The sequence below is a fragment of the Eleutherodactylus coqui genome, chromosome 9 (assembly GCF_035609145.1).
Source record: "Eleutherodactylus coqui strain aEleCoq1 chromosome 9, aEleCoq1.hap1, whole genome shotgun sequence".
In the NCBI taxonomy this organism is placed as follows: Eukaryota; Metazoa; Chordata; class Amphibia; order Anura; family Eleutherodactylidae; genus Eleutherodactylus; species Eleutherodactylus coqui.
In genome coordinates, this window is record NC_089845.1 from 48,239,339 (window position 1) to 48,251,810 (window position 12,472).

Consider the following 12,472-nt stretch of genomic DNA (forward strand, 5'->3'; position numbering starts at 1 on the left):
CTATTTTTTTTTTTCTTCCTTTATGCTACCAAATCTTTTTTCTTTTTGCTGCGTTTTTTTTTTCTCCGTGACATTGGGCTATTTTTGTAATATCTTTTTCACTGACTTTTTTTCTTTTTATTGGGGGTAAATGGCTAAAAAAAAGTTTTTTTGTTTTTTTTTTAAATTAGTATATTTACGCTAAAATAGTATAGGAACGGGTTCCTTATTTTGTTTCGGCCGTTTTTGATATATAATATGTATGTTTTTGGATTACAGGGCGCATACGGCGACTGTTTAGTCGGCTTTGGGTTATTTTCTTTTTTTTTGTTTTTAGGGCTTATTTACACGAGCGTATATCGGCCGGCATTTTCACGGCTAGCTGATATACGCTTCACTCTAGGCGGTGTGTCCCCTCACCGTCTCTCTGCCTCTCTCCTGCCTCTGAGTGGTTTGCAACGGGATAGGGCAGAGCTAAGCTCCTGTCCCCTTCCCGCCCCTTGTCTGCAGCCAGCAATGGGAGTGGTCGGGACAGAGCGGCGCTTGGCTCCGCCCCATCCTGCCCACTCCCATTGCAAATGTCAGAGTGGAGGAGAGGCAGAGAGCCGGTGAGGGGGAGGGACTGCTTAGATGGAAGCGTATAACTGCCGGCCGTGAAAAGGGCAACCGATTATACGCTTATGTAAAAAGTAAAAAAAACAAACACCCTTATTCTGGAATATTGTCTTATTTATGTAATTATTGTTTTTGCTATCTATGTCCCACATGATGTCATATAAGACCTCTGGGGGACATTCATATGTTTTGTTTTTTTTTGTTTTTTTTTTTATTTGACATTTTTCCGCTGTAGCTGAAGCATCTATAGGAGCCCTAGTTACAGGGAAAAACATCACCTGTAGTGACTGGCATTAGACCTTACCTCAGGCAAGGTAAGAAAGTCACTGTTGGCCTGCCATGACAACAATCATTGCTCCTCAGTTGCATCGTGGGAGGAGGGTGATGAAGTTGGTGAGGGTGCTCCAAACAACCTCTTAGATGCTGATGATCCATGCTGACCATAGCATCTAAGTGGCTTGGATCTGAGTTAACGCTTTAGTTACAGGCGTGATCCTGCTGTGGTTACTGTGGGGTTAACTTCTGTTACGAGCTCTCATACAGCAGCTTATGGGAGCCGCCTGCCCTCTGTGCTGTACATGTACGGTGTTCGCCAAGAAGGCAAAACTTGTTGATATGAACAATTAGGGCATATGAATCTCAAAGCGTGAGGTTACCCCCGCACGATAACCTGAAACGGAGAACGGCTAATGTGAATGGCTGCCTGTAATGCTATATTTCCCTGTGGGGGCCGCTGCAGGAGAAATATCTGGCTGACCATAGCTTTCCTATGCAAAATCTATTTGCTTGGGGCAAGCCCCGGACAAGTAATCATTCGCCCTGGTATTTGCAAATGACTCGAGCCCTTTTTAATGTAATTTTCAGAAGTTAAATGTACATGTAATTCAAAATTCTTGCGATTCTTTATAATATTGTGTTATAATGTATAAGAAATACAGAAGAGTTAACGTCCTATTTTTATTTTAGGGCTGTCTTTGGGAATCTGTCAGATTACAGAAGGGGTCCCTAAATGGTTACAGCTTGGAAGGTATTGTGTAATTTTCACTTGCTGGATACATTATATAGAAAATGGTATAAAGCCATAATTTGGTCAATTTCTTAATACACATGTAAGAAAGAAAACCCTAAATATTAAGCGTTGTCCAGGATTAGAAAAACACGACTATGAAGAAAGCAGCTATGTGTTTCTACTCCCGGTCAATCCCTCAAAATACAATTGCCATTGGTTCTAAATGTTGTTACGCTCCATTAACATTCTCATATTTTTATATTTCAGCAGTGGTTCCAATATTGCATGTATATGGCACTTTGTAAACTTTATGTACATTTTCTGGAAAGGAACTTTTATGACGTTAAGGACATATTGGCAAGTTCTCTAAACTTTTATCCTCGGGATAACAAGAGGCTGGGAAGTTTTTCCCCAACTGCCAGATTCTTGTTTTATCTAATGAAATATTGGGTAATTATTGAACATGCCTTAAGGCCCATTTAGACGCAATGATTATCGCTCAAAGCCATTTTTTGAGCAATAATCATCGTGCGTAACTACACTGACCGTTTTCGTTAACCCGTCACTCATCGTTGACTTTCAGCGTGCTGAAAGACAACGATGAGTCTTATCAGGGATTCACAGCGAGATACAGATGATACTATTGTTTCAGTTGTATCCCGCTCCCTGATGACAGCTGGGTAAGAAGAACAGAGCAGTCCAGCTGTGTTCTCCATACCCCGCATGAAGCACTCGGCTGTATAACCCTACGTGTCTTCTGCATCATCCTCTCCGAGCGCTCGGTTGTATAACAGCTGGGCGCTCGGAGTGGGGAACAGCTAGGTGCAGAAGACAAGCGGAGACATCCCACTTATCTTCTGCATCCTCTGCTGGCTGCATCTTGGGCTGCAAATGACACAACAATTATCGCTCAAGTCATTTGAGCGACAGCTTTTTAGCAATAGTCGTTGTCTAAATGGGCCTTTATATAGCTATTAGACTATTGGTGGGTCACACTAATTTTGATAATCTAATGTCTATGGCCAGCCTTGGACTGTGTTGAAACGATTTAAAGGGAACCTGTTACTTTGGAACAGCGCTATAAACAAAGTTATGGTGCGGTTTGGGGAGGTGACAGGAGGTTGGTGAACACATATATATTATAAACTTGCCTGCTCCCTCATTCCCATGATGTCCATCAGTGAATTCCACGTGCAGTCTGTAAAGGGTCAGATGTTCAGACCGTGCGCGGACTTCACCGATGGACAGTGTGCAAATAAGGGAGCAGGCGAGTAAAAAAAATAAATCACCCGGCTCCCCAGACAGCAATATAACTTAGTTTTATAGTGGCAGATTCCCTTTAACAGTCAAACTTCAGAATGTTGGATCATCTTATTTAACAGTTTAATCTTTGTAAATGTAAAATAATGCCCTTGGGGAGAAGAAACCCTGTATTGTCAGTTCTATGTTAGCCAGGACTTCAGAAGAGAAGAGGGGTTAATTGTGGCAGATTCAAAATGAGTCCACAGTGTGTCCATGCAGTAGGGGAAGGGGGTAGGTTACTTGTCTGCTTAGCTAGGAGGTGTAACCAGTACCAGCCTCTGATGCAGATTTGAACATGGCCTTAGGCCTCATGTCCACGGGTAGATTAATATTTAAAATCCGCAGCGCTTTTCCCGCATGCAAATCCGCACGCCCATAGGGATGCATTGGACACCCGCAGGTAGTTAAATACCTGCGGATGTCATTTTTCCCGTCAGGCGAGGATCTGTGTGCGGGAAAAAAAATGGACATGCTCCATTTTCGTGCGGGTCTCCCGCGGGCTTCTATTGAAGCCTATGGAAGCCGTCCAGATCAGCGGGAGACCCATACCATATTTAAACTCACCTGCTCCGGACTATGTGGATCTTCCTTCCTTCGCGGCCGGATCTACTTTCTCATCCGCTGGGCCGAAGAAAGACGATCCGGCCGCGAAGGAAGGAAGATCTGCATCGTCCGGAGCAGGTGAGTTTATTCTGATTTTTAGACTCCTGTCCCCTGCAGGAGGGACCCGCTGTGCATTCTACATGGAGAATCCGCGGCGGGCCTGTTTTCCCCGTGGACATGAGGCCTTAAGCATTGCCTACTGGATGTAAATGTATCCACTTCTTGGCTAAGAGCAGGGCTAAATGGGATTTTTCACAGCAAACAAATATTTTGAAAATGGCAAGGAATTTGAAAGCAAAATACTGTAAATTTGCAAGTTTTATTGGAATTTTGATTTCTATAACCATTAAATATTTTAATATACAGCAGAACAGAAATCCCTATTTTAAGCCGTATTAATCATTGTTTGACCTGTTTCCCAAATTGCACCCTATATCCTTCACGTATGCAAACTGCTCGGAACGTTATGGAGACTGTTTTGCTTCATTTATCTGCAATGGCAGTATGGGGAGTAATACTGAACAGAGTACCTTTTTTCCATTTGTGGGGCTTGAAGATAAGAAAAAATGATTTCCTTAAATATTTTTTTTCTTAAAGAATGCAGCGAACTGCAAGTGTTAACCGTACACTTTAAGACCAGTCAGTCCATCTGTAACAAAGAGGCAAAATACATCAAGATGAACTTTGAACTTGAACATGACATTCAGAATGCTGCAATGAAAACCTACGGGGAGGATCTTCAAATGGTATGTCCAAATCGTGACCTCTTAAACCAAGCATGCATCGCTAATGTGTTTCTGCAATTCAACATTTATTATTCTGGCCTTTACCCATTTATCGGCTCCAACGTATAAATACAAAAAATATAACCTACATTGTGCTTTGATAGCCCTTGTGGCCATTTATACACGTGGAGCTGTACACAACCATAATATATATCTCGACCCATGCACCAACAATATAGATGGGGTCATTGTGGTTGTGGAGTTAGAACTTAGCGCATCATCTGGTATATACTTATATGGACTTACTACTGTTAGAATATCTACTTGTCCAGTAGGAGTGTAACTGGAATAAGAGTCCACGCCTTTTATACATTTTTATTTTTATCTTTACCTAATAAAAGTTATATTTTAGTGATTCCCTCGGTGATAGGTTTTCTGCAATTCAACAATATCAAAGATGACAAATATTGTATAGCGCAGAACAAACAACCATATTACAAATGATCTTCCCAATTTAATGTACTTGTCAATCACGTTTAATGACACTTATTAAAATAAATGTGATATTGATGGAAACAAACTTAGTAACATAGTATGTTGGGCTGAAAAAAGACATGTCCATCTAGTTCAGCCGGTTTCCCCCAATGTTGACCCAAAGGAAGGCATAAAACCCCAATGAGGTAGAAGCTAATTTTCTTCATTTAAAGGAAAACAACTTTCCTGACTGGCAATCATAATAATTAGAGATGAGCGAGTAGTGCCTTAGCCGAGTATCTCCCCGCTCGTCTCTAAAGATTCGGGGGCCGGCGAGGGTGACAGGTGAGTTGCGGCAGGGAGTGCCTGACGCTCCCCGCCGGCCCCTGAATCTTTAGAGATGAGCGAGTATACTCGCTAAGGCACATTACTCGAGTGAGTAGTGCCGTAGCCGAGTATCTCCCCGCTCGTCTCTAAAGGTTCCCTCCCCTCTGCTCCCTGCCGCAACCCACCTGTCACCCCCGCCGGCCCCCAAATCTTTAGAGATGAGCGGAGAGATACTCGGCTAAGGCACTACTCGCTCGAGTAATGTGCCTTAGCGAGTATACGCGCTCATCTCTAATAATAATCCTTGGATCAACAACTTTTCATTTAGTAAAATAGTATTACTATCCTTGTTGCCCATGGCAACCAATCACACTGCAACTTTCGTTTCTCAATTGCTACAGCCCCTGAAACCGGATGACAAAGGGGAGGAGACTACCTTTCTGCGAGAGTTTGCAAACTCGAATGAAACCAATGATTTTGTGGAATCTTTAGTGTTAAGTGATGAAGCAGTTTTCTACCTTTCGGGCACAGTTACCAAATGAAATGTCAGAATCTGGGGGGGAGTGTATGCACTGCTCCCCCAAGGTGAATGTGCTCTAACCTATAGGAAGGAAACCATCTCAGAGGTTTCGTAGCTAGACATCCTATAGACATGGCTTTTGCCACCTCTGGAACAGAAAATCCCAAGTTACTTCCCCCAAAAGGACGGGGCACCCCTCATTTTCACTATGAAGTCAGAAGTGAGCTTAATGGGAGACTGTCGAACAGATGGATTGGCTGTGCAAGTCGTGACGGTAGTGAACTTCTTCCTTGGCCGCCATGTTACCCAGACCTTACGCCTTGTGACTTCTGTCTCTGGGGGAGTGTTAGTTTACATGCCATCGTTATCACTCACCGTGCATGATCTGCGAGTACGCATCAGACACCATTACATCAGTCAACAGTGATGTGCTCGATGTGTGCCCAGTGACAAAGGGGGCTCACATGGATCACCTCTCATGTGGAAAACATTTTTGATATTGTACAAGAAAACTTTCAGAGTTTGTTTCCATTGTCATCAAATTAATGTATCTGAGTGTCATTATAGTGAGGTCTGAGTGTTTCAAGATCCTTTGTAATAAGCCTGCATATTGCTGCATCTGCCCTGCTTTTTCCCCTTCTGAATGTTTGCGTGATTGCCCAAGTGGCGACCTACGCATTTTTTTCCTTTCTTTTTTGCATTCTGTACACACCATACTTGCCATTATGTGGTGATTTAATTTCAGAATGCCCTCTTCAGAATGCTATCATTAGGGACAAGGTTAAATACAGTTTCTTTCGGGTATAACACATGCCATGAGTTAAGACAATATGAAAGGCGTAGGTGTTCTAGCGATCCTGCTCCAAATGTCATGATCCTTTATTCCGACAAAGTTTAACCCTTTGCAATCCAATTTTGGATTCAGGGTTTCCTAGGAGGCCATCTCTTTCTGCCATTTTATGATAGTGACATCTGCTGGCTAGAGCCAGTACTGTGGTATGTGACATGCTGGAGAGGCCCCCGACAGAGCGGCCAGTAATATACAGTAAGAATACCCTGACGACATCGGAAGCTGTACAGCCTTCAATCAGAATGTCTTTAGACGTCAGTGGATTGGAAAGGGTTAAAACCTCCATTCAGAGTCTTCTGTGTGCTGGACTTCTGCTATTTTCTGGAGCCTACATTGCACCCATCTGGAGGTGAGCCCATGTACCAGAAGTGCCTTGAGTGGCTGGCTGGGGAGATTCCCTTCCTTAGATTTAATGTTGGGCTTTGCCTAATATGTGCTGTTGAGAACAGTTTAGTGTTGGTTTCACCCCGCCCTAACACCACTCCTTTTGCCCCTTTGGTGATCAGGATTTATGTGCAGACCAGAGGGGGAGTGGCGCGGGGCTGCTGGAGGCTCTGCCTTGCCTCCTGTCCCATAGGGTCTACAGATGCATGCGTGTGTCCTAGGGATGCTCAGATTGCAGGCATTTCGTTCAATTCGTGGACAAACCCTTTGGGTGTAAAGAGCTCATCTTTATTCCTTTTACACTATACGTAAAATCGTGTATTAAGATTTTGTTTTCTGAGGGGATTTATTTTCTGAAATGTTCCCATTTTCGGGATTCAGGAAAGAAGCAAAAGATTAACTGAAGTAAATGGTGTGTATTCGACTGGACCGAATGCGGGTAAGCATTATCTTCTGTTTATTAGTAGTTGCGGCTATTTTTTGTGAAGTCTATTGCTTATATTCTTTAAGGCAAAATGCAGTCCATTATTTTCTGATAATGTATGTAACAAACATTGGTAAATATGTTAGATCTGGGTCTACCATCGGTTACCGTAAGGAGTGGGGTTTAACATGGGCACGCAACTAATACAAATATCCACGCTAAAGTATATTATGGTAAAAACTTTGGCATTGGCCATTCTTTATTTAAAACGCCATACAGCACAGTTGGGTGAACCTCACACAATTAGTTGGGGCATGCCTAGCCCTGACCCTCCCACCAAATGGGGACTAGGAGATAGCGGTGCTAGCACATATCCACTGACTTGCTCTGAGTAACGCTGGTCCACCCTGACCAACTTTCATGGTTGATGTAGTCCATCCGAACCCAAGGACCTGTCATCTAACTTGTGTTTCCTTACAGATTGGTAAAGGTGTCAACAAGCTCATGGTGGTTGACTGACTCCATGTGTGTTAAGTTTCACAATCCCGCCTTACAAAATAGTACATCACAGCACAACTTTGTTGAAAAAAATATATAAATATATATATCTCCTACTATTCCTCACCTACCAGTCTTTAAAACCCCCACACTACCTAACCCATAATCCCCTCAACCATACGATGAGTCTCACCACTACTACCCTTTTTTGGGGGGAAAGGGGGGCAGTATGGTCCCATTTATGGTTTCTTACAGGCATTTTCTCAGTCTGCATGAAAAGACTCTATAGAGCGCTCAAATTTGTGCATTTTGCTTAGAATGTTTTATGCCAGGCTTTTGATAGCAAAAATCTTGGGGTTAAACAACTTAATATTGAGCCCCGCCATTCTGGAAATCATTAGTAGTCTGAGATCCAACACATCTTTCACACTTCTCTGATATAATGATATTTTAGAGTATTTTTACACAGGGATCTCTTTGTATTTACAGTCAAGCAGAGATAGAAGCAAGACTGAGCATGTGTGACCACCTTGCAGCAATTACTGAGGTGGACACAGGATAAAAACAGTAGGCGGTGCTGTTCGGATATTTGTCCTGGAATATCTGGGGATAGAACTGTGGTTTAAAGAATAAATACAAAAAAAAATCTAATTATGGCCGCCTGCAGACGGCTGTGTCGGATCCGGCTGCAAGAATTCTCGCAGCGGGACCTGACCCTAGCGCCTGCAGAGAGCAGCGCGGCACTCACCTGCTCCCCCGAGCCCTGCACAGAAATAAAGCATGCCCCCATTTGTTTTCTGCGCGAGATTTCGTGCGGACAAATCGCGTCCGTCTGCATAGGATTGCGTTCTCTAACGCAATCCTATGGCAGCTTCCATCGGCGGAAATTCCACCGCGGAATCTCCACCTGTGTGCAGGGGGCCTATGGCCTGGATTCAGCTCTAAACAATGTTTTGTTGGGGTAACCCCTTTTTAATTTTTTGGTTTAGGAAAAACTGAAAACAGCGCTCTGCCTTTAAAGTCCTCTGTACAATTGATTGGACACTGCTGATAAAGCTGAATTGTATGGAACATTTCACTTCTGTGCATTGACGGCTCTGTACATGGGCTGGATCAGATCCTGTTCTTTTTAGTTTAGACGTGCCTTTGACACAACATATGTGTCATTTCTTGTAACTGATCCCTCAACTGCAATTTCTGTTTCATCAGTGAAATCTGCTGATAAAAAAACAAAAAGGATCCAGTCAAATGATAACACGGATGGCGATTCTTTCACACTTTCTCCTTATAGTCAGTCTTCAACAATAGTAAGTTCGATACAGTGCGTTCATTTTACCATGATGTTATGCTGTGTGTGAAAGGGTCTCTTTGATTCCCAAATGCAAACATAGAATTTATAGTTAATTTCTAGCACAGTTAAACCTTTGCTTTAGTTTCATATTGGTACACATACTAGGCTTATACTGTTCAAAACCAAGGCTGAGTATGGCGGTCTCCATTGAAAGATGGAGTACAGCGTCCTGCCCAGGGAAAGATCAAACTGAGCCTTATCTCTATAGTGTGCTTCCCTGTCTTATATATAGGCCTCTAGCACAACAGTCGAATGGTCTTTCAGTCCCTTGCCCTTTGCGGACAATGAAATGACCCCACAGACCGTGTCTTGGCTTACACTGCAAAGCTGAAAAGGGAACTGCAAAAAATATCAGCTTTTTGAGAATATTCAGGATTTCTTTCTAATATTGCACTGTGAGCCTCTGTGAAACACTGTATACGTCTTTAGTATCAATGCTTCTTATGGAGATGAACCCTTGAATGAGACGTTGCAAAGGAACATGCCATGTTCCGCCCGTTAGATATGTGTATATTTATTTGAAATTTTACAAAATGGATCCATCATACAGTTCTTTGCATGGGCCCTTAAGCACCAAGCACGGTAAATATACAGCACTTGGTCCTGGGCCTTAAAGGGGTTGTCTCGCGAAATCAAGTGGGGTTATACACTTCTGTATGGCCATATTAATGCACTTTGTAATATACATCGTGCATTAAATATGAGCCATACAGAAGTTATTCGCTTACCTGCTCTGTTGCTAGCGTCCCCGTCGCCATGGTGCCGTCTAATTTCGGTGTCTTCTTGCTTTTTTAGACGCGCTTGCGCAGATCCGTCTTCTCCCTTCGGCTCCGCTTGGCAGCATCAGCGTTTTGGCTCCGCCCCCTTGTACGCGTCATCGCGTAGCTCCGCCCCATGACGTGTGCCGGATCAGGGTGCTAGCAGACCCTGATCAGCTTAGTTAGTGACTGATGTCACTACGGGGGGATGTCCCAGCTGCAATGGAAAAGTGGGCGGAAAAAAACGACTATGTAAATGACCCAAAAAGTTTTATAGGACATCATAGTGGACGACATAAATGGTAAACAAAAGGTGCAAAATCAGTGAAACTACAGAATAAAAAAAAATATATATTCTCAGAAAATGATCCACCAAAGATTCCAACCAAAACCATGCCCTGTAATCCAAAACTATACATATTATATATCAAAGCATCCAACACAAAATGAACCTTTTTAGCATCCATACACTAATTTAAAAGATGCTACTTAAAATTTACAAAACAATTCTTTTTTTTTTTTTTTTTTTTAAGCTTTTTACCCCCAATAAAGCTAAAAAATGGGTGGGATGGGGGGGGGGGGGCAGTGGGGAAATAAAATGGCGCTATATGTCACAAAAAAACAAACTTTTGGTAGCTGTAGGAAAAAAAATAAAGCAGTAAAACCACCACATGGGTTAAATGGTAAAATCCCTAAAGTGTCTGGTCCTTTTGGACCAAAAGAGCCTGGTCATTAAGAGGTTAAAGGGATACTGTCAGCTTGATCATGCTGTCTGTTATAGAGCAGGAGGAGCTGAGGAGATGTACAAGATTCAGTATAACTTGTATTTCATGCATCTAAGTTTTGGGTTTATTTTATTTTTTTAAGCTATAGGTCCTGCTGGTGGTCCTATCAATGCTTGACAGCTGTCTATGTATGACTGAATATAGGAAAAATGTCAGTAATTGATACAACTGCCCCTCAGACCTCTAAACTCAAAGAGCAAATGATTTAGGTGAATGAAATACAAGTTATGACTTTCCCTATACAATTATAGATCTGCTCAGCTCCTCCTGCAGTATAACATGCTGCCTGCAATGTTCCAGCCGACAGGTTCCCTTTAAAGAGTTATTCCCATCACAGCAATTTTATCACTTATCCACACAATAGGGGATAATTTACTGGTCAGTGAGGCTCTGACCACTGGGACCCTCACTTAACCCTAGATTGCAGTCCCGGGATATTAGTTTAATCGGCTTGTAAAGGACGTGTTAACCATTCAATTAATACAGTACCCTCCCAGAAGTATGAAAATACCCCTGAAAAAAAGGGAAGAAATAGTCAGGGAAGAAATGCTTTGGGATGTAGGCGTTTATTGAACTAAAACATGACCAAAAACAGCTCAAGCTTCTCTATGACTCTTGGAATGTTTGGTTCTCCAAAGTATTCACCTTTTGCTTGTATGATAACTTTGTATAATCTTGGAATTCAGTGGATTTACTTTTTTTTAAGTCTTTCAGTCGGTATACGTTGCCATCCTTTGGTGGAAACCTCCCAGAGATGTTTCTGACTATTGATTTCCTGTTTGAAACACTAGTTTCTCCCAAACGTTTGGAGCAACTAATATGTCCGTTTGTATGTATGTAATTACTTTTATTCATTTTTTTGGCATTTCCAGAAAGTGCATTTTACATCACCACAGCACACTGACAGATCAAACCATTTAGGAGATGGATTGACAGGTTTGTATAATTATATTGTATGTATTAGGAAGTTGTAACATGTACAGTTTTGGGGTTTTTTTGCTATTGATATTTTTTCTGCTATCAGATTCTCAAAAAGGAGCCAGTAGTGAAGATCACGTGTCGGTCACAGGTGCAAGTGATACTACTAGGTAAGATACTGAAATCTAGTTACAAAAACTGTGGCTTAGGGTTGTGTTTTCATACATTACATTAACGTCATCCGTAAAATGCTAATATTGATAAGTGTGACTGCAAATGAAGACCGTAATTCTCGAGGGTAGGATTTACCTTGCCAAAAAAAAAAGCATATGGAGTCTTACAGGCAGAACTCTATGGGAGGATGTCTGCAAATTGGCTGTATAAAGAGAAGAAACTTCCTCTAGTACCATCCACTGGAGGCAGCTACCACATAAGTCTGTCTGCCCTATTAGAATTGTTATGGGATTTTGGCTGCGGAACGCATACAGAAATTCCTCAACAATTTTCTGTAAATTAAGTGATTGTCAGACTCCTGAAAACCCACTGATTCTGGCAGTTTGACTCCTTACATGCTGCAGTCAATAGCAACTGCAGCATGTAAGCAGATGACACGGGAAGGGGGCTCCCTCTGTCAAATATCTGTACTCCGCAATGTGATCACAAGGTACCATTGTGTTCCCACAGTCTGATAGGTGGACATAGTAGAAGGAGCTGGTAATGGTGTACTTTCCTAGCAATAGTGATCACTAGTGATGAGCGAGCGTACTCGGAAAAGCACTACTCGCTCGAGTAATTTGCTTTATCCGAGTATCGCTGTGCTCGTTCCTGAAGATTCGGGTGCCGCTGCGGCTGACAGGTGAGTCGCAGCGGGGAGCAGGGGAGAGAGGGAGAGAAAGATCTCCCCTCCGTTCCTCCCCGCTCTCCCCTGCAGCTCCCCGCTCCGTGCCGGC

General features: G+C 42.6%; 1 protein-coding gene across 1 annotated transcript in view; it reads left to right on the forward strand.

Moving 5' to 3' along the window:
* SYCP2L (synaptonemal complex protein 2 like) overlaps positions 1 to 12,472 on the forward strand; it is a 111,281-nt gene that overhangs the window by 35,388 nt on the left and 63,421 nt on the right. The window contains exons 13-16 of the mRNA XM_066578840.1: positions 1,561 to 1,621; positions 4,106 to 4,254; positions 11,477 to 11,540; positions 11,629 to 11,692. Of these exons, the coding sequence (XP_066434937.1) occupies positions 1,561 to 1,621; positions 4,106 to 4,254; positions 11,477 to 11,540; positions 11,629 to 11,692 (338 nt within the window). The remainder of the gene's footprint in view (positions 1 to 1,560; positions 1,622 to 4,105; positions 4,255 to 11,476; positions 11,541 to 11,628; positions 11,693 to 12,472) is intronic.